This window comes from Saccoglossus kowalevskii, chromosome 12 (assembly GCF_978046115.1).
Source record: "Saccoglossus kowalevskii chromosome 12, keSacKowa6.1, whole genome shotgun sequence".
In the NCBI taxonomy this organism is placed as follows: domain Eukaryota; kingdom Metazoa; phylum Hemichordata; class Enteropneusta; family Harrimaniidae; genus Saccoglossus; species Saccoglossus kowalevskii.
This window is the reverse complement of record NC_140652.1, coordinates 8864742-8886987: the sequence shown is the minus strand read 5'-3', so window position 1 is coordinate 8886987 and position 22246 is coordinate 8864742. Positions and strand designations below refer to the sequence as shown.

At 34.5% G+C, this 22246-nt stretch overlaps 1 protein-coding gene across 1 annotated transcript; it reads right to left on the bottom strand.

The window, feature by feature from the left end:
• Positions 1-18491: 18491 nt before the first annotated feature.
• Positions 18492-19745, bottom strand: LOC146735480 (beta-1,3-galactosyl-O-glycosyl-glycoprotein beta-1,6-N-acetylglucosaminyltransferase-like). The gene has a single exon (XM_085505872.1). It carries the CDS (start codon positions 19743-19745, stop codon positions 18492-18494), a length of 1254 nt encoding a protein of 417 aa, XP_085361998.1.
• Positions 19746-22246: the final 2501 nt, after the last annotated feature.

Below are 22246 nucleotides of genomic sequence, written 5' to 3'. Positions count from 1 at the left end.
GATTACCCATAAATATCAGAGGGCGCTCTGACCCAAAATTTGCCATAACTTACGTTAAGAACTGATATATATATTTATCTATAAAAATCCACTACTGTCGTCACAACGCACAGTTTTCGACACTGGTTTTATGCAACGCATACAACGCCAGCAGAAAACACAACCATTGTTTTGTTTTTTTATAATACTTTTTTTTTACTTTGCATTTTTCAAATATCGACATCTTATGACCAAGACATACTGATAGAGAAGAAGTCATTATCGTTGTTAAATTTGTTTTAGTTGAAATGAATCTTATTATCGTATTATTACCAATTTTGATGATTTATAACATGCAAAGATGGTCAGTGCGAATTCCTTATTATAATACCATGAACTGACGACAAATAGAATATATGTGAAGTGGTAGCTTTAGAAATGGACAGTGTAATTATCACGTCACATACCTTGCATTTTAGTTACGCATTTTAGATCATGTGCAAAAATGCAAAAAACACGTAAACAGGTACATTTCAAGAGAACAATGACCTGGCATTTCCAAGCCTGAAAAAATATTGGTGGGCTTGATGATTAAACTTTTCATACAACATTAAATATAGATCACTCACATGACATACACACAGATTTATCATTTTGATCGTATTTCTGTGCATTCTCCTCAAACACTGTCTAGTTATCGTTATATGCACGTGGTACAGATCGACCAATGAATGAGTACCAACTTTTACACTCCAAGAGCGTTGCCTTAGTGGTATAATATGAAAAAGTTTATAACATTTATCAACTCGATTCTGTATCAATGGATATGTATTTTCCCAATACACTGAGAGAGTCAGTGAGATATTTCTGGTTAATATTCGATTAAAGTAAATTACAAATATTACAAACCTGATTACGCAATGGTTTTAATATTGAAAGTTGTCGTTTGAATAGTAAAATGTTTAGTGAATATTGTGATAATTTAAATTTCAAGAAAAGAAAATATAATATACCACTCGCTGTAATCTGAATACAACCTAAACAGTCACTATGATATCAACAATATTCTGTGGTAGTTGATTTATTTTGATATCAGTGGTATTTATTGAGCTCAATGTCATCTCAGGAGCAAATATCAACTCTACGTCTTAGCAAGATTCATGGTCTTCTGTAGATGGATAAATGTAACACTTATCTGGTCAAATCAATGTAAAAGTACATGCGGCTGGTAGGATTAATGCTAATACGTATAGATTACTCATATATCCCCACTATTAGCTGAGAACAATATTATTACATTTCCCTTCACCTCAAATATTAATGTAACTCTGAATACGTTGATTATTCTCATGTATACATAGATGTCATGATTATGAATAATGTGTTATCATCAAGCATCAACGGAATGATAAATGTTCTCTGTATGTTCACCATCTTCTTGAGGAACCACTTGTGTCGCTAACATCTCTGAATTAACATAACCCCCAGTGACGTTATTAATCGTAGTCAATTGTTGATAAATATTGGAATCTACATTGCTGAGATCCGCGTAGTGGAGATTAGGATCATCATTCAAATTATTGCGAGAAGGAAGATCGATGTTTACTTCTGTACTCTCCGGTGTTGTAATTTGTTTACGACCACGATGGCGTCGACAGCAAAGTATAAACACTATCGTAACTGTTCCAATCACCGACCCCATAATAAATGATGCAACGTATCCTACATAAGTTGGTAAATAATCTTGTTTAGTTGGTGCTGTTTCATGGGCATCCTTTGTTCTGGTATTTATTGTGAATAATATATTACGAGAGGTGTTCTCACTGGTCGTCTCAGGTATGTAGGTAGTGGGCGGTAAGCCAGTCGCATATGTGGTCGTGGCTCGTGGTGGAGAACGTATTTGTAGATATCGTACTGCTACTGCTTGGTCCTTATCGTAGTTCGCAATGCACACATATGACCCAACTAAGTCAGTCTGTACAGATGGGATGAAAAGACTGCCGTCTGATTCAAGACGGACTACAGAATCACGCTCAGTACCAATTACAATGCCACTAGGAGGTATCCACTGGATATGTGGAAGTGGGACATTAACATTAACAGTCAGTGTTATGGATTCACCTATCCCAACATACACCCATTCAAATGGGCTGTTAAATTTCGGTGGAAGACACTGAAGATCTGATACTGTTAAATTGACAATGTTTGTTCCGGTATACTCGATTGGATATTGACAGATTAGTTGGGTATCTACTTGTGTGTTATTGTGTATCCATCTCTTGAAAGCAGTCATGTGACAGTCACATGACCAGGGATTACCTGAGAGCTTTAACACTTGTAGTGCTGTTAGATTGTGAAAATTTGGTAAATGTTTTAGTTCATTGCTATTAAGAGTTAGTCTGTGGAGATTCGATAAACTCTGAATAGTGTCAGGCAAATGTGCAAATTTGTTATTTTCGAGGTATAAATGACGTAGTCCTGAAGGAAGCCGAGGTAAAAACGTAAGTTTATTGAATCCGAGCATCAAGCTATTTATTCCGGAGAAAATATCAATTGTTCCATGTACATGTGTAATGTCATTATTTTGAAAATATAAATAACGTAAGTTTGGCAATCCAAAAATATTTACTGCATTCTCTGTTAATTCTTGTTGAAAAGATATATCTGTGAATCTATTATGTGACGCATGCAAGGTGACCAACTGTGTTAAATTATGGATCGTTAGAGAATGTAGTTGATTTGAACCTATATGTAACGATGTCAATTCAGTCAATGGTTTAAATATGTCACGTGGCAACGCAGTTAATTTATTATTATAAAGTTGGAGAGATCTTAGACTTGTCAATGTACTGAAATGAGTGGTTGATAAAGATGTCAGTTCATTATAACTAACGCTCAGGTATATTAGTTTTGTCAGTGCATGGAATATCGATGATGGTAAGAATGTTATGTCATTAGTGTGGAGACGTAACTCAAGTAGATTGTATAACCTATTGAATATTGATGTATTCAGTGATTGAAGATTATTATAGGACAAGTCAAGTGTTGTTAAATCAGTCAAGTTGTGAAATATTTCACTTGGTAAAGATGTCAACGAATTGTAGGATATATCGAGTTTCCCGAGGTTTGGTAACTCTTTAAAAACAGTTTCCGGTAACGACGTTAATCTGTTCCTATGCAACAACAGTTCTGTTAGTCTGGTTACGCCAGCAAAAGCACTTGGTGAAATCTCTGTAATTTCGTTCCATCCGAGGTTTATGTGAACCAGCGCATACAATTCGATAAAAGCATGTTCCGGTACTGTTGTCAAATCATTATGTTCCAATACTAATCTCGTAGTATCAGATGGAATATTTGAAGGAATTTCAGACAAATCACCGTGACTACAATCGACATGCAACTCTCCGTCACTGTCTTCACAACTGCATTCCGATGGAAATCCTTTCAGTGTACCAGAATTCATCAGCAATATAGGCACCACATATATGAAGAGAGTGATTTGCCAACTCATTTTGATATGATGGTCTGTAATAAAAAATAATATTATTTTATTGGAAGCTAAGTATCATACACATGCATATTGTGTCTGAGAGCTTATTTCCATTAGAAGGAACACAATACTATCATTCACAATATACTGAAATACGAAATATTTGTGGGAAATGGAAATTAGTTTTCTTTCCCGAAGATGACAATAAATGGGGTTGTTGGATCGGTTTTTGAAACTCATAGTGGCGATATGTACCCATCGTAATTGAATAAATACAAATACACACATGGGTTTATCTACAGTACATGCAGGTTTTCTCTTTTTAATACAATAACACAATAACCTATTGATAAATAGTACATCGTATCACCCAAAGTAGGTGTTAAGCATGTCACCAAGGCGATTGATAATCAAACAAACCTACTAGATGCTAATATGTTGTTAAATGATGTTCCTTCTGTGGCATGTAATTCATGAGAAGTTATTTCAAATAATACCGTAAACAGCTTGTCAAGTATGCCAGTATGCCATTTCCTACATGAAAATTAACGCAAGCACATCTATGGACATTGAAAAAATTAACTGACGTTGAGTACTACTTGCTGTTAGTCTGCACTTTCTGTATTTGCTTTGGCATTGTTTATAATTTTAGAACTAACTTGTATACATCTTTGGTCACTGTACATAGTAATCACAGTCAAAGGACGGAAGGTATGCATATTCTTAACAAGTCCGCGTGGTATCCTCCCATGCGTGAACGCAGTTGGATCTATTCGATATGCGTATGACAATTTCAGAAATTGAAGAATAACAGGATATAGTGCAGTATATCATCGTCAGTTCATTTTTTCCCCGACAAACATTGTCTCTAGTGCTTGATTGATTTAGCCTAAGCTAAATGTTCTCGCATACATTTCAATAACGGTGCTGATGTGGTGAAGGCTTCAGCTTGGTGACTTTCCCACATAAATTCTACATTTTTCTCAGTAGTCTGAGGAAATGGCTCACATACCTTAGTAAGATTTGGCATAACTCGTGACAAATAATTCATGGAACCTAACAAACGTACTGCTTTCTTATCAGTCAGACGTGGCATTTTAGCGATAGCAGAGACTTTCATAGTATCTGGTATCAATCCATTGCCCGTGAGTAGCTGACCCATATATGGAACCTGCTGCTGTCTCGGCTTGAATTTATTTCAAATTGACTTCGCGTGCTCGTTTCAGCAATGGCAGAAGATTCCTGTCATGATCTCATGGATCTTATTTGGCTTCTGTACTGCTACTAGACTGCTTATATCCAGTCTGTTGATTTTTTTACTTTCTTTATAACGCCTTTATCCTTTAGCGGTATGGCACACAACGTGGAGCATGTTCAACTGGTTTAACAGATGTATCAATCTCTATATGATATTCACCTGGTAGGCAACCTAAACTATTGAAAACATCATCATATTGCCTCATAATTTCCTCTCTAGTGACTGGCTCATAGGGCTTTCCCCCTATCTGCTTTACATTACTTGTATATACTGCTCAGTCTTAACAACCATGTTTATCAAAAGTATTGCCATCTATGATTGGCCAAGGAGCTTTCTCCAATGTATCAACAACTATTCTATGCCAAGGGTTATTCCTCTGACTGACAGTCAACATGTAAGTTCCCAAAGAAGATACAACACTGAGCAAATCTGAGTATGCTATAGCACAAGTGGCACATATCTAACTGTACTGTCTTTGTACATAAGTAATCAGTATGAAAGGTCAAAGGTATCATAAACTCAGAACTGTTCTTATTGTCTGATATTGCACCTATTCGACGAGCTGCAAATATAAATCCATCTGACCCCTCTTCATATTTTTCTTGTTCAGTAGTATAATGTACTGTCTTCTTTCCATGTGTAGGTGTCTTATTCTTAGTGGCAAAGTGATTTTTCTTACCACATTTTTTGCATGTTTTTACCATATCCTAGACATTTGGATTCTTGATTTCCACTGATTTTGTGTTTGTTACCATGGCATAACTGTTTTCGTGCTGCATGTACTGTATCAGTTGTATCATTTGCTACACCTCTAATATGATCTGATTTCTGTGTACTTTTGACAACTTGCTTGCACAAAAGGATTAAATGCATCTCTTCAAATCTGGTACAGGTGGTTCCCTCAGTAATCTATCTCTGGTGCACGTATGTGTACCCGTAACATGTCTATCTCTCAGGAGACTTTCACAAAAATTGTCAAATTCACAGATTTCTGCTAACTGGCGTAATCTCGCGACATATTGATCCACAGATTCATGTTCTGTTTGATTAGCCTAAGCACTCTTCACTCTCTCAAACAAAAGATGTTTTTGTGGCAAGGAATATTCATCTAATGATTTCAGAATTGTATTGGGGTCTTGCTTATCAGCTTCAGACAATGTGGTTAGACTGTTAGATAATTTTCACATAATCCAGTCCCAAAATACTACATAAAGCACCTGCCTGAATAAGATCATTTTTATCTTTCAACTCGGAATATCAAGAATATCACAACTTACAGTTTGACAGTGTTAGCGATAGTTCTGACTACTGACGCTAACAAACACAGTTGTATCACAGTTATTTCAGCTGCTGTGATACAACTTTCACGATTCGATAATATTAAACAGAATGTATTCCGATTTTCAACAACTCACATGTGCTTTAGTGCATTCACGTGCATATCGTGGATTCTGTAAACTTACGAGAATCTTCGTTCACAAATGTGCTTCTGTCCGGTGCTTTGATGAACTCAAAACGTCTCCAGTTCAAATGTTGATGTGACTCTGCGAAGTGAATGTGTAGGTACGGCTTCTGGAATTGTGCCAAAAATAGTTTTTATACGTTGTTTCTGACGTCAGATTTGCAAATTGCTCATTTACTACACGCCATTTCAAGCTGCTTTATTTAGAGACAATAAGTCGAGAGGTAACTGTGGGTGCGTATACTTACAGTGACAAAGCGCATTTGCTGTGTTGTGTTTTTGAATATTTATATACCGTAGATAAAAAACTACCACGCCCAAAACGTCTAGCTACTTTGACCAGTTATTTAGGTCTGATTAGTGTCTGTGAAGTGAATCCCGATTCTAACACCATGCTATGCCTTGTGATTGCAGCTATCTGGTGAAGACGACTAAGACAGCAATAGTATTGTGTATTTAGACGGACGCCATGTTTATTTAACAACCTTGCATGACGAGTAATCTTTGAACTTTGAGCTAGTATGTAATAACACTACACATACAAACACATATGTATGGTATATACTTTCATCAATCAGACATAAATAACTGTTTAAAGTAGACGTTTTTGGGCATGGTAATTTTTTTTTATCTACGGTTATATAAACATTCAAAAACACAACACGGCAAATGCGCTTTGTCACTGTAAGCAAACGCACCCACAGTTACCTCTCGACTTATTGTCCCCAAATAAAGCAGCTTGAAATGGCGTGTAGTAAATGAGCAATTTGCAAATCTGACGTCAGAAACAACGTATAGAAAATATTTTTGACACAATTCCAGGAGCCGTACCTACACCCGAATTAGTGTCATAATATACATGATCTTCAATCGGGGCTGATTGTTATACGAATTGGTATATACAAATGGCAATACAGATACTTAAGACATTATAATAATCACATGGTAATATAATGTTATTAAAGGTAACAAATCCTAGCTTGTCAAACAGACAGTAGTCAGTGGGGTCACGCCAAGGGCCACGCACTGCGTTGCAAAATGTCCGTGTGATTGAAACTCGGTCATTGCGTGACACGCGAGGAAAACATTCAATACCAGCAATATCACAATAAAACGGGGAAGTGGTCGCCTATTACGGCGTAGCAAACATGGGAAATGACAAAACGTCTAAAACAAATCCAAAGAGTTCGAATCTAACTAGATAAACACTCACCGGAACCAAAGCAATCTTTTAGGCTTTCGCATGCAACTAATTGGGTTATTGAAGTTGTTAGCTAAATGAAAAACACTCAAAGACAGAAGTGAAGCCATCCGCCAGTCGCAATCCGGCAGTCAAAAGTGTTATCTGTTCATACAAAATAAAAACGTAATCTCAATTTATAGTCGCTACTTCATGCGGATTTGGAAACTATTAACATAAGTTGAATGCTTGAGTAAAAAATGTATGAAAGTATAAGTATATACAAGTACGAAACACAGTGGCTGCACATATAAAGCACCACTAACTAAAATAAATATTCACTAGGACAATGTACACAATCACCAATATTTATATTATATAAAAATTATTTTAGACCTTTGACAAAATCATTATTTTGTTTGCAATTTGAGATCATAATGACGATTTTTAGATCAAATTCATAAAACACAATAACATTCCTTCCGAATTCGGGTGATCACAACCACAGTTTGAAAGCCGTTCAAGCAAGATTCCTGTATTTCTTCGTTGTTGTGTTGCAGAAGCCATTGACTGTCATTTATTTCCACATCCTGGAATCGTGAGTTATAACCAATGCATACATCCCTATGCAATCCCCTATTTTTAGTGAATTTATTCATTGTAGTTTTCTGTGCTTTGTTTCTTTTATTTATTTTAAGAAGTATTAAAGCCATGAGCTTTAACTCGATATTTTGGTGTATGTGTATTTTATTTCCAGTACTTATGTCTTGTCTACCTCGTTCTAGCAGTGACATAACTCCTGTTCAGTGTATGTTCTGTGGGTTTTCCTCTCAATACACTGTGACATAGCTGAAGATGAATTCCTTACAGCTAGATATTAGTCTTTTTCTTTCTATTCCCAAAAGCAATTAAAAAGTGCAAAGAAATAGTCAGGTAATGAAAGCGATGCTTCACGTCATCCAAATGAATATTATTCCCCAACATTTTTTTCAACAGCTTCTGAAAACCATAATTCAATCCGTTCCGTTTTGGTGCCAGCTATTGCGTGGACATATTACAAAACACTAGATGTTTTCAATCAAAACGGACATTTTAAAAACAAAAGTTTACCAAACCACAGGTTTATGTGAGCATCGATTTTCAGTTTTCAAGAACAAGGAAGTACAAATCTTGAATTCATTGTAAGACTTTATCAACAATATCAAGCAAGGCATTAGGTTATAGCATGAGTCATAATAAAAAAAACATTGATACAGAAAAAAGAAACTAGACATGATTGCCTTAAACTGGTTGTCGATGGCTGGGACTAGAAAAGAAAATTCAATATCGTAGCTATCAAAATGTCCCCTTTCATAAACGGACATCTGTTATTGTGAGTAATTATAACATGACTATAAATGATTGCAATAAACATGCTACCATTCCCCCAAACCAAATGAAGAATGAACGTTAAATGAATGTTTAATTCATTTATACAGGGTTTCGTAATTAATATAAATTTAGTTAAACAAGCAGTTTATTTCAACTTAGGTGCACACGTTACAGACTTACGAATTGACAGCACGTTTGGTAGAACACATTCACTGTTTGGTACAACATATTTCTTCTAAGTAAATTTATGCTTGAAATGACATTGCAAAGTGCGTATACCCTCTAGATATTCAATTAGAGAATCAAGTTGATGCATTCGAGTTTTTCCGGTGTTTTTCATTGGCTCAAAACAATTGGCATTGAAACTGACAATACAAATCGTGCTTAAAAGAGTATGCACTGACTGTAACTATATAATCACAGATTAAAACAAGGTGCCTGCAGTGCAGTTCAAATTCCCACGGAACGAATAAAATTGAAAAGAATGTGGGAATGTTGTGTGTGCGAAGGACGTATGAGAACATGTATGAAATAACATTCCAAAATCTCCTCCAATATTGATGTTAAACATAAGGGGATACTGTCAATAGTTAATTACTAACCATCTCTGTACACACAGGCATTACACTACCATATCACTGCACGATGAATATGCTATATCTTGCAATAAGAAGATACTTTGTCCATCATTTTTAAATATCATTAAAACTGTCTATATTCTCAACTACACACTTGACTCGTCAACAACGTTGGCAATACCAGTATGGATTGAGCCACTATTTGCTTCGTTGATAATTTCTAGTAAAACAGAGCCAGCCAATACCATTGAAGATGGCATGAGGTAAATGATGCTATGACAACAGCATCAAAACAATTAATTATTCAGAGAGGCTCACTCAATAACATAGATATAGAGAATATAATAATACATTTTGCAAAACATTACATCTCTTTTTTACTTGCCAAGGATGCAAAAAATTAGCAGGATGCACATTTAAGAGTGAAACTATTTTTGCATTGAATGAACTCACAGAACGTGCATCTAGTTATCTAGACCAAATGAGTTTAATACTAGTCAATAAAATTGGCATGGAAAATAGTTATGATCAGAGGACCTCCTTGTCCAAAAAATGTGCTTCAAAAATATTGATTTTAATGACAGAAGTATCATCTAAGTTAAAAGTCTAGGAAAGTCGGAATTGTCTAAATCTGTTCAAGCATTTGCAAGTTTCAACTCATGAAAACAGTTTGACGACGTCTGATTATGTTTTTTTTTTCAAAATAAGCTGCTTAATATTATTAGATCAAGATGACCATACATCTTTATCTATACATATTGTGAATAACAAAAGGGTCATATATCGTTCAAAAGGCATTTACCTAATAACATCGTTCAGACACGTTTCCTGATCATTTAAAAAATCAAACAAATCATTTGCAATAATACAAAATGATTGGCTCGATGACAACACTATTACAGCTTATCTATATCTCTTAAAGAATGCAAGTGCTGATAATGAAATATTTGCATAGTTGCCGTTGCAAAAATGCCTATTACTATAGTAAGTTAAATTAGAGAGCCCCTCACGTGAAGTGAATTCAACATTCTTTGAAACCATTTTTCATTTGTTGTTTCATATATTGATTGGCAAATAACATTTTGATTGAACCTATTCGGGGGGAAGTACAACTGCAGTTGAAATTAATTTAATTGAAGCAGAATCAACTACTATACATGCAACAATTTTTATAAACCATGTAGATAATGAACAAATCGAAAGTGGATAATTATAAAAAATGGTCAATCAATAAGAATACTGCTGTTGTTGGTATTGGTGATCATCTTGGTGGCATTATAGGAACTTTATTCCACATAGTTTGTTTCTCTTGTAGTGTCCATATTCCCATCGTCAATAGGAATTGCACGACAGCACCTAACTGTTTTTTTATGAACGTTTATATCTAATAATCTGGAATGTTTTCATCGGATATTTCATTCAGTATATTTATAGATGTGCAAACACACAATTTTCAGTGTCTTCCTGAAGAGATGGTATTATTCATGAGAACTTCATTAGTCAGCATTTATTCAACATGTATCCAAACTCCCATCGTCGATAAGAATTGCACGACAGCACCTAACTGTCCTTTTTATGAACATTTATATCTAATAATCTGGAATGTTTCCATCGGATATTGCATTCAGTATACTTATAGATGTACAAGCACACAATTTTAAGTCTCTTTGTGTGTGAAGAGATGATATATATTATTATAAGTCCTTCAATAGCCAGTATTTATTCTACTTGCATACACATTCCCGTCGTCAATAAGAATCGCCCTACAGTACCAAACTTTTAGTATATATGTTGAACATTTATGCATAGGCAAGCAGCTAATGCGTAGGTAAGAACGTTTTGAAGTATATTATGTACAATCGTATGTAATTGTGAAAAATGATGTATCGGGAAGTTTAAATTTGTCATTTGAGGACAAAAACAATACAAATCTATTATGACGAATACACTTGAACGTCAATGACAAAATATTTTATGTTTTTTTTTTTTTGTTTTTTTTTATTTTTATAAATCGGTTAAGGTTATTTAAAAATTCTTACTATTGGTAATTTTTAGTTAATTCAATGACAAAATGTTACAGAATACAGAATAACCTGAAACATATTCGATTGGACCCTACCAATAAGATTTCATTGAAAATTAATCAACAAATATTTTAGATAGCCTGCTAATAGTACAAATCAAAATTGGCAAAACATAACTTCCACGGTGAAAGTATTTATTCAGAAATTAATAGCGTGGTATTTTCCAGTAAATACCTACTAGTATTTATACACAGCTACATTTTCTGGATTTACCAGAACTTGAGAAGTCTTTGTCTTTGCAAGAAACATTATGGCAGATGAGGCAATCCAGGCTGTGTATATTCTAAAGTAGTCATTGCCCACAAAGACAGACTACAAAACATACATACAGCTCTTCAATACATGCATTAAAACAATTATGTTTTATGAGTCCGAAATCTTGGCTATATAAATTATTAATAACAGTAAATAGGAGACAACAAAAACATAAAACAAAATTGCTTTGTCTAAATAAATATACAACAAATGGAGGACAATTAATAAATATAAAAATAAAACTGAATAATTTTACAAAACAAGCATTTCTGAAATTACAATGGGAATCTTGTATGAACAAACAGTGGACTCGTCTTTGTAGGTCGTCGAGAACCAGTGCTGGTGGTATTGTTTTTCCGATTGCGTGAGTTGACTATGAGAGGCCAGCCTCCGCCATAGATGCAAATTACATATGTTCAAAATAGTTCTACCCTATTGTGACAATGGAATCAGCGCGTCATATATATTGCATTTTAGTTACGCATTTTAGATCATGATAAAAAATTACCGGCATTTCTGAAAAAGTGTTGGTGGGTTTGATGGTTAAACAAATTAGATTGTCACAGTGTAATTGCTTATCGCAATTGAGAGAGCCACCTACAGAACTCACACTGGATAAGCACTGGATTGCGATAAGCAGGCCCTACACTGTGACATAGATATACGTCATTAATCACTCACATGACATACACACAGATTTATCATTTTGATCGTATTTCCGTGCATTGGCCTCAAACACTGCCCAATTATCGTTATATGCACGTGGTACTGATAGACCAATGACAGAGCGACATTTCAATAACGGCAACGCAAGTAATTATATCAAAAAACAACAAAAACAGTGAATGAGCAAAAAAACGCTTATCCAATGGAAGTCTATATTTTGACACGAGCATGTCTTAGAAATGACTCCAGACAAGCAAAACCATGAAACAAAATGGTCGCCAGTCGTAGATTTTGAATTAAAATCATTCAAAAATGGGTACCAACTTTTACTCTAATTCTGATAGTGGTGAATTATAACATGCAAAGAAGATTGAAGTCCTTGTTTTATTTATAATACAATAAACTGAATGACGCATGGAATATATGTGCAGTGGTGGCTTGAGAAATGGAAAGTCTAATTAGCGCGTCATATAGACCTTGCATTTGTTGTTTAACATGTTCATACGACATTAAATATAGATCACTGACACGACACACACACATATTTATCATTTTGATCTAGCACTACCCAGTTATCAGCTATGCACGTGTTACTGATCTACCAATGACAATGCGACATTTCAATAACGGATAGCGCACGTAATTATATCTTGTAAAGTGACAACAAAAATAAAGAAAAATTGAATGAGCGAAAACAGGCTTTTTCAACGAAATCCTATATTATGAACATACATCAGATATACATTATACATGTATAATCTTAATACCAAAATTACAACCAATCGACTTAAGTTTTTCAAATAAGCGGTTAGTGAATTTAAGATTGGGCGTTGCTGTCTCGCTATTTTAAGATAAGGTATATATTTGTCAGAATGAGCTTTGGGTATAATAAAACATTCAAGAATGGGTACACAATTTTCACTCCAGGGGTGTGGCCAGAGTGGTAATTTATGAAAAAGTTCTCGTTGATAAGCACCGTAGTTTAGCAAGACTTTTTTCCAATACATTAAAAAAGTTAGTTAGATATTTCTTGTTAACTCCCCTTTAAAAGTAAATTTAACAAAAAGAAACAAATCTGATTACAATGGTTGTAAGATTAAAAGTTATCGTTTGAAAAGTTAGATGCTTAGAGAAAATTGTCATGATTTAAATTTCAAGAACATAAAATATAATATACCACTCGTTGCAATCTTAATACAACCTAAACAGTCGCTGTGATATCAACAATATTATGTGGTAGTCGATTTCTTAACAAGATTTATGCTCTTCTGTAGTTGGGTACATGGGGCTGGCAGGATAAAGATTAGTGCTATTACAGTGTACGTATAGATAACTGTAAGCATATATTCTCACTATTAGCTGAGAACAATAATTACATTTCCATTCACCTCAAATATTAATGTAACTCTGAATACTTTGATTATTTTAGTGCTTACATAGATGTCATTATTATGAATAATATGTTATCATTACGGCGATATCAAACATCAACGGCATTATAAATGTTCTCTGTATGTTCACCATCTTCTTGAGAAATCATGTATGTCGCTGACATTTCCGAATTAACGCAATCCTTTAAAGCTTTATCATTCAGCGTTAATTGTTGGTAAATATTGGGATTTACAATGCTGCGATCGGCGTAGTGATGATTAGGGTCACCATTGTTTACTTCTGTACTCTCCGGTGTTGTATTTTGTTTACGACCACGATGACGTCGACAGCAAAGTATAAACTTTATAGTAACTGTTCCAATCCCTAACCCCATAATAAATGATACAACGTATCCTACGTAAGTTGCTGGTTCATGGGCATCCTTTGTTGTGGTATCTGTAGTAATTGTTATATTACGAGAGGTGTTCTCCCTAGTCGTCTCAGGTATGTAGGTAGTGCGCGGTAAGCTAGTCGCAAATGTGATCGTGGCTCGTGGCGGTGAACGTATTTGTAGATATCGTACTGCTACTGCTTGGCCCTTATCGTTGTCCGCAATGCAAACATATGACCCAGCTAAGTCATTCTGTACAGATGGGATGAAGAGACTGCCGTCTGGTTCAAGGCGAAGTAGAACGTCACTCTCAGTATTAATTACAATGCCATTAGGAGGTATCCACTGGATATATGGAAGTGGGACACCATTAACATTAACAGTCAGTGTTATGGATTCATCTATTCCAACATACACCCATTCAAATGAGTTGTTAAATGTTGGTGGGACACACTGAAGATCTGATACTGCTAAATTGACAATGTTCCGGTATACTCGATTGGATATTGACAGATTAGTTGGGTATTTACTTGTGTGTTATTGTGTATCCATCTCTTGAAAGCCTCCATGTGGCAGTCACATGACCAGGCATTTTCAGCGAGTAGTAAGAATTCTAGTGCTGTTAGATTGTGAAAACTTGGTAAATGGTTTAGTTCATTGCCAGTAAGGTATAGATGACTGAGATTTGATAAACTCTGAATAGTGTCGGGTAACTGTGAAAATTTGTTATATGCAATGTTCAAGTAATGTATTCCTGACGGAAGCTGGGGTAATTGTGTAAGTTTATTGAATCTGAGTCCCAATCTATATATTCCAGTGAAATTTACAATCGTTTCAGGTATAATTGTAATGCGATTGCTGTCCAAAAATAAATAATGTAGATTTGGCAATCTAAATATATTTAGTGCGTTTTCGTGTATGTCTTGTGTAAAAGATAAATCAGTGAAACTATTATTGAACGCATGCAATGTGCTCAATTGTGGTAAATTGTGGACTGTTAGAGAATGTAATTGATTTGACATAAGATATAACCACACCAATTCAGTCAATGGTTGAAATATGTCACGTGGCAAAACAGTTAATTTATTATTGGAGAGGTTAAGAAATCGTAGACGTGGTAATGTAATGAAATGAGTAGCAGATAAAGATGTCAGTTCATTAACCCTAACGTCCAGGTATATTAGTTTTGTCGATGAATGGAATATTGTTGATGGTAAGAATGTTATGTCATTGTAGTGGAGGTACAACCAAAGTAGATTATTTAATTCATCAAATAATGATGAATTCAATGATTGAAGATTGTTATACGACAAGTCAAGTGTTGTTAAATCAGTCAAGTTGTGAAATATTTCACTTGGTAAAGATGTTAACGAATTGTAGGATATATTAAGTTTCTTGAGGTTTGGTAACTCGTTAAAAACAGTTTCCGATAACGATGTTAATCCATTGCTATGTAATATAAGTTCCGTTAAGCTGGCTACGCCAGAAAAAGCATTTGGTGAAATATCATTAATTGCGTTCCATCCGAGGTTTATGTAAACCAGCCCATACAAATCCATGAAAACATGTTCCGGAATTCTTGTCAAATCGTTATGTTCCAATACTAATTTCGTAGTATCAGATGGAATATTTGGAGGAATTTCAGACAGACCACCGTGACTGCAATCGACATACAACTTTCCATCACTGTCTTCACAACTGCATTCAGATGGACATCCTTTCAGTGTACCAGAATTCATCAGCAATATTGGCACCACATATATGAAGAGAGTGATTTGCCAACTCATTTTGATATGATGGTCTGTAATAAAATAATATAAGTTTATTGGTAGCCAAGTACCATACACATGCATATTGTCTCTGAGAGCTTATTTACGCTAGAACGGATAAAATATTCGACATATTTGTAGAAATGGATTTCTTTTTAGAATATGACAATTAATGAACTTGTTGTATCTGTTATTGTAGCGAGGTGCTTTACATTGGTGACTGGTGAAATACCAGTTTTTAAATACAGTGAACCAAAACTAAGTTGTGGGTGTCGGCATCCAAACAAAAAATACGACCTATTGAGCGTTGCGTTTTACCGAATAGCCCCATGGAATTAAGCACTGTAAATGAATAAATAACATAAACGCATTATAAATTCATTTAGTATGTTTATTTTGTACATGTATGCTTTCTTTGTTGAAATACATCACGATGATAATGACACCATAACATTTTGACAAACAACCCATGGAATCCTGGTTCATTTATCAAAAGCGTGGCTAATGTTTACTTCACATTGCAGTGAGTTTTACAAGTTATTGTAAATTATACGAGTTTACATCCTAAGTCCAGGCGCCGAAACCTTTTGTATCCCAGTAATTAATGAGACAATGGGCCTTAAATGCCGATGACATCGACGGGGTTTAAGAAGACGGCACCGTTTGTCTCACACCGATTAATCAAATACACGACGCAAGAAATCATAAGTTATTTTCTTTAAAAAACTACCGCTAAAATAACAATAGAATTAATTGGTAGCTGTTCAAGCGACTTATTGAGTCGTGACATAGGAGGTCACTGGTCATGTTCCGAAATAGGTGTCAGTCGTACTTATATTGAATGTTGTAAATGTTTTCAATTAACTATTGTGCAAAACTCTTTAATAAGCTATTTACGGTGTTATTCATAACACTTGAAATAACTGTCAAATAACTCTGTTGTACAGTAAGCATATTTCGCTCATGAATTACTTGGCACGGAAAGAAAATACTATCATCTATTATCATCTAAAAGGTTTGTGTGATTACCATTTCGATTGCCATGTGTGACACCATAGTTTTTGACTTGTGACTAACTTGTGAGTTTGAATTGAATGTGACCAATTATGAATGTACACTTCCTAACAAGTTTTGAGCAATAATAGTTTTCATCTACCGAACTCACAGCTCACTGTAAGCAGACTCGCTCACAGTAATGTCATGTTTCCCCACCCCAAATGACAGCTTTAAGAATGACAGCTTTATAGAATATAATTATACACACAAATCAAGTCAAGTATAATCATGGTCAGAACGACCTTCCTAGTTTCAAACTTTCTCGGGGACAAAAGTTCACCATACCAACATATAAATATTAAACACAGGATTCGAACGCTTGTATATTTAGAGACACTAATCATTGACTGCCGCCTTGTATGTTTCAGTAGACTAATGTAGTAATTGAAAAATACGCATAGTACGCAGTTATGTGACAGATTAACAGTTTTGAATACATTATTTGTGAGTTTAATAAAATCTCAGATTTTAGATATTTCTGAAGATCCAATCACACTAATAGTGACATTCTCATATATGCTACTCGAATATTATTTATGTGAGAGGCGTTCATATAAGCCATTTTAATGTGGATTCCAAATACACCCAATACGCCATTCGTTTCTTCTGTAAAGCCACATACCACGACTTTCAATTACAAATTCGTCGCTATAAGTTTACTGTACGGCCATGCTTAGAACATTCTAAAATAAATCAACTCAATAACAAAGCTGTAATTCATACCTTCTCCAAAATAAAATCGCTGAAATCCTGGATTCTGAGCACATCTGAATTACTTCTCCTATGTGAACAAAGACGACAAGAGATGTCACGTGACTGGTTCAGTGTAATATACTTTTGTATATACATTGTAACAGACGTTTTTTATTACCTTTTTATTGTTTTCCTAACAGTGTTTGCTACTTGACACTACACAGTGCATGAATTTGATAAAAACAACTCAGGGTCACTAAAATAATATTGAAGTAACGTTATTTTATAAATACTTGCTTAATAACATTTTAATTTTAATCTTTACATTCAGTCTTAGTCGTGTACTATAGTTCACTAGCATCTTCCAAAGCCTTTTAAACTTCAACAAGGTAGATGCAAGCCTAAGAGCATTCATAAATTGAGCGTTGTGCTTAGTTTCAACATATAGTTAGATGTATTGCAAATATTACAGTATCCAAATATCAACTATGCAGAGTTTACAGTGGATAAGTTATGCATTAAGAGCAACAACCTATGCGAATAGTATTTGAAATATGCAATTGTATGTAAGACATTCAAATCAATAACTCTTGTTATGTAGTTGTTGTTCATCTAGAATACAGCAAAATCACAAAAACATAATTTTCGTTGGCGGATGGCTGGCGATGAAAGCGATATGAACGGTTCGTACAGCCTCCGTTAATGCTCGAGAAGCGTTCTGTTACCAGAGGGTCCAATGTTTTAAAAAAACTGTATGGTGGTGATTTTTTATTGAACCCAAATTATGTTGCCTAAAAACATTGTGCATTAAATGCCTGGCAACAGTCGATTGGGGATTTGGCTCAAATGACAGAATTTATATAATTTGTAGAAATAACCAATGTAATATTATTTTACTTGCCAAGGAGGAGGGTCTTCAAAATCTTTCCAAGAACGATTTTTGACGAATTTTTGATACACAGTAATGTTCAGCTGTTTTGGGTAAATAGTACGATACTTGATGATTTCTTCCAAACAGTCTAAAACCAAGCTATCATGTTTTACATTGAACTTATTGGCGAATAAATGTGGTTGTTTAACTAGCCACGCGAGATCACGCCATGAAAAGATGCAAAATTCGCGAACATAATGTCCATGGCATTGAGGAGAGGGCAATTTAGACTGCCACATTGCACGCCTTGATAACGCCATGACAGGTTGCGACATCGGTACCTGTCCTGGTCCTCCGGGTGCTTCTGGGAGATAAGCTAAACTTTGAAAGAAATGTTCATCGGGCGACAGCGTGTCATTCAGCCACACCAAAAAGCGTTCAGCGATGTTACTTGTGTGCAGAAACTCAACGAATTTCCGCGACAAGCTTGTATGAATTGTACCTTTTTTGAGGGTCTTAAGGGGACATGGTTCGGTTTTAGTCTGATTAGTACGGTGCATCTTTCCATTAACGATGCTATACCTGAATGTAACACGCTTCCATGGCACAGTCATTTCAATACTAATGTCATTCTGTTCTTGAAATTCTTTTAATATTTCCACTATTTCTAAATTAGTTTTTAATGGAAATTCCTGTCCCGTTAAGTAGATAAAATATTTCCATTTTTTGTTTCGTTTTAACACATCTCGCTGACAGTTCATCTCAGCATGTATCTGGGAAACCGAGGCGTAAATAACTTTTTCAAGACGTGATGATATGAATACATTATCAAAACATCCACTTATCGACTCCATTGCTCTGTGTAACACAGAAGATGATTTATTGTCCACGTGTATGCAGTAGATATTATGTGGTCTGTAAATAGTCCGTAATAACTGTTCAACTTGGTGTGCGGATGTATACATGGATAAACCAAAAGCCAATGGGAAGTTCATTTCTTCATCTGTAACTGGCTTATTAGAGTATCCTCGTTCAGTAGAAAATCTTGTACAATTGTCAGTGAGCGATAGGAAATCAAGATCAGATACGTGTGTCGACCTAAGAAATCTGATTGTCTGGTTCATAGTTTCTGCAGGTACATCGAATCCATTAACTATATTCTCACATACCATATTTATCCCAGTTTCCTTAACATTGGATTCGTTGTAGCTGGGATGAGGACCAGTGCTGTTGGTACTCTCATGTGAGTTGACTGGTATGTGTGAGGTCATGAATAAGGCCCGTTTTTCGTAATCTTGCATCAAATTGGTCTTGATGTACCCATATTTATTAAAGAAAATGACAACTCCCAGTACTATGGTGAATGTAATAATCTTCAGTTTCTTGTTGCCACAGAAACAATTCTGAAACAAAACAAGAAACAAAAACTAGAAAGCAATCCACCGTGACTATAGATGCAAATTACATATTCTCATTCATACTTGTAGACATTTATTAGACTCATACAGGGTTCATTTTTGGAAATGCAAAACTAAATTCATATTGAATATTTATTTATTTATTTATTTATTTATTTATTTATTTATTTATTTATTTATTTATTTATTTATTTATTTATTTATTTATTTATTTATTTATTTATTTATTGCTTCCCTTTTGTAACAGGGGCTCACTATGTGAACTAGGAGCTGCACCAAATAAAAAATACATTTCACTCAAAGACTTATGAAAAAAAAAACCTTTTGATAGACAAAAAGAAATTAAGTTACATGAACTAAGATAACAAAATATAACAACAACAAAAAACATCTAAAAGTAGCAACAACAACAACAACAAAATAAGAAAACTAAAACATAAGAAGTACACTGGAAAAATATTAAATATTATCTGTATTTCTACTGTCCATGGCATCAACTAAGAATTTTTTTGTAAAAGTATCAATTTCGTCACACAGGACTGAATTATACTGCCTTGTACTGTCACCCAGGATTAAACATAGCACTTCTTTGTTTGCTATGAAGTCTTTATGTAAATTTATTTCATTTTTGTTACATAGGAGCATTTCAATCCCTTCCATTAGAGTTTTTCTCTGTGCTGAGAAACATTCACAATGTAATATGAAATGCTCCAGTGTTTCAGGTTCCTTTTTGCAACATGGACAGATACAATCATTATTATCCAAGTTTGCCCATTTCCTTTTCTCATATGCCAAACCAAGAGTGCAGGATCTTGCCTTGAATTTTAATTGGGTGCCCTTGAAGTTGGATAAAGAATTTAAATATTTCTCACAATATTTTAAATTTGTTTTAAATTTTCTATAATGAACGAGACTTGATTTCTCTGCCATGTTTTGTTTCCATTGAATCTCGTCACTTTTTACAATCAAATTTTTAATATTTCTTTCAGACAGATTAGTGAATTGACTTTTGTTTATCTTTATATTTCTTTCTATATCTTCAATGCTATTTAGCCATGGCCAGGTCTTAATCAGATTATTCTCTTTAACTGCTGTTAGTTTATTAAAAATAATTTTTTTTGACCATCTGGTTGATTCCATTAAACACAACCTCTTGTAATAATTCAGTTTTAATAAACTGACTCTACTTTTCATAGTTATCCACCCCAGGTCCCCTAGAACGGCTTCATTTGCTGTGTATCGACATGCTCCTAGAATAAACTTTCCCACTGTACGTTGCATTCTTTCTAATTTTTCCATATCTGTTGAACTAAATATTAGTAACTCACAGGCATACTCTAAGGCAGGTCTAATAATGTGGTTCCACAGGGATATACCATAATCTACTCTATTTACATTGCCATGGTTACCAAGAATTGATTTCATAATGGGGAATAACTTGTTAAACTTTTCAGACATTTTTGTACATTGTGTATGATCTGACAAGTTACGTGTAATCCAATAACCCAAATATTTATACTCAGAAGCTTCTTTTAACTTTTTTGTTAACTTTCTTGTTAATGATCAACACGTTTGACTTTTCCTCATTAATTGTAATCTTCCATAGCTTGCAGAAATGGTTTGTGACATTTAACATGGATTTGAGTTGGACCTCATTTGGTGCAATAAGCACCACATCATCAGCAAAAAACAATCCATTTATACAAATTTCATCTAATTTAACACCAAGTAGTGAATCATCTAACAGTTTTTTGAATTCATTCATATAAATTGAGAATAACGTTGGGGCTAAAACACATCCTTGTTTTAAACCCTCATTCTGTGTAAAATCTGTTTCAATATCGCCAAATGATACTTTACTTTCAATATGGTTATATGTATTTTTTATTATACGCCATAATTTGCCCTTTACACCATTCTGCCATAAAGCATACCATAAACCTTCTCTCCAAATGCTGTCATAAGCCTTTTTAAAATGTTTGTTAACTAAAGAAATCAGAGAATGTTGCGATGGCAACCATATCTGAATCTCTACCAAATGTCCGTATCAACCCCATGAAATTACAAGTAGAACAAAGCAATAACCTTTTATAAGATAGTGAATTATGACTAAAAAAATATTCCGGAAATTACTGCTTCCATGGAAATATAAGGATTTACACGAGGTGTTTAGACAATTTACAATGATTATTTTCATTGATGAATTGTTTTAAACCATATAAAAATATATATTTTATAAAAGCTTTTAATTCACCCTTCAATCGTGGTTACGTCACACAGAACCTTTGTCTTATATATAATATATTGAAAGCAAAATTGTATATACATGTTAGACTAATCATTTTTATTGAAAT

What these genes read in the sequence shown, in the direction of transcription:
- LOC146735480 (XM_085505872.1), bottom strand. Translation starts at nt 19,745, where the DNA reads ATGACCTCACACATACCAGTCAACTCACATGAGAGTACCAACAGCACT.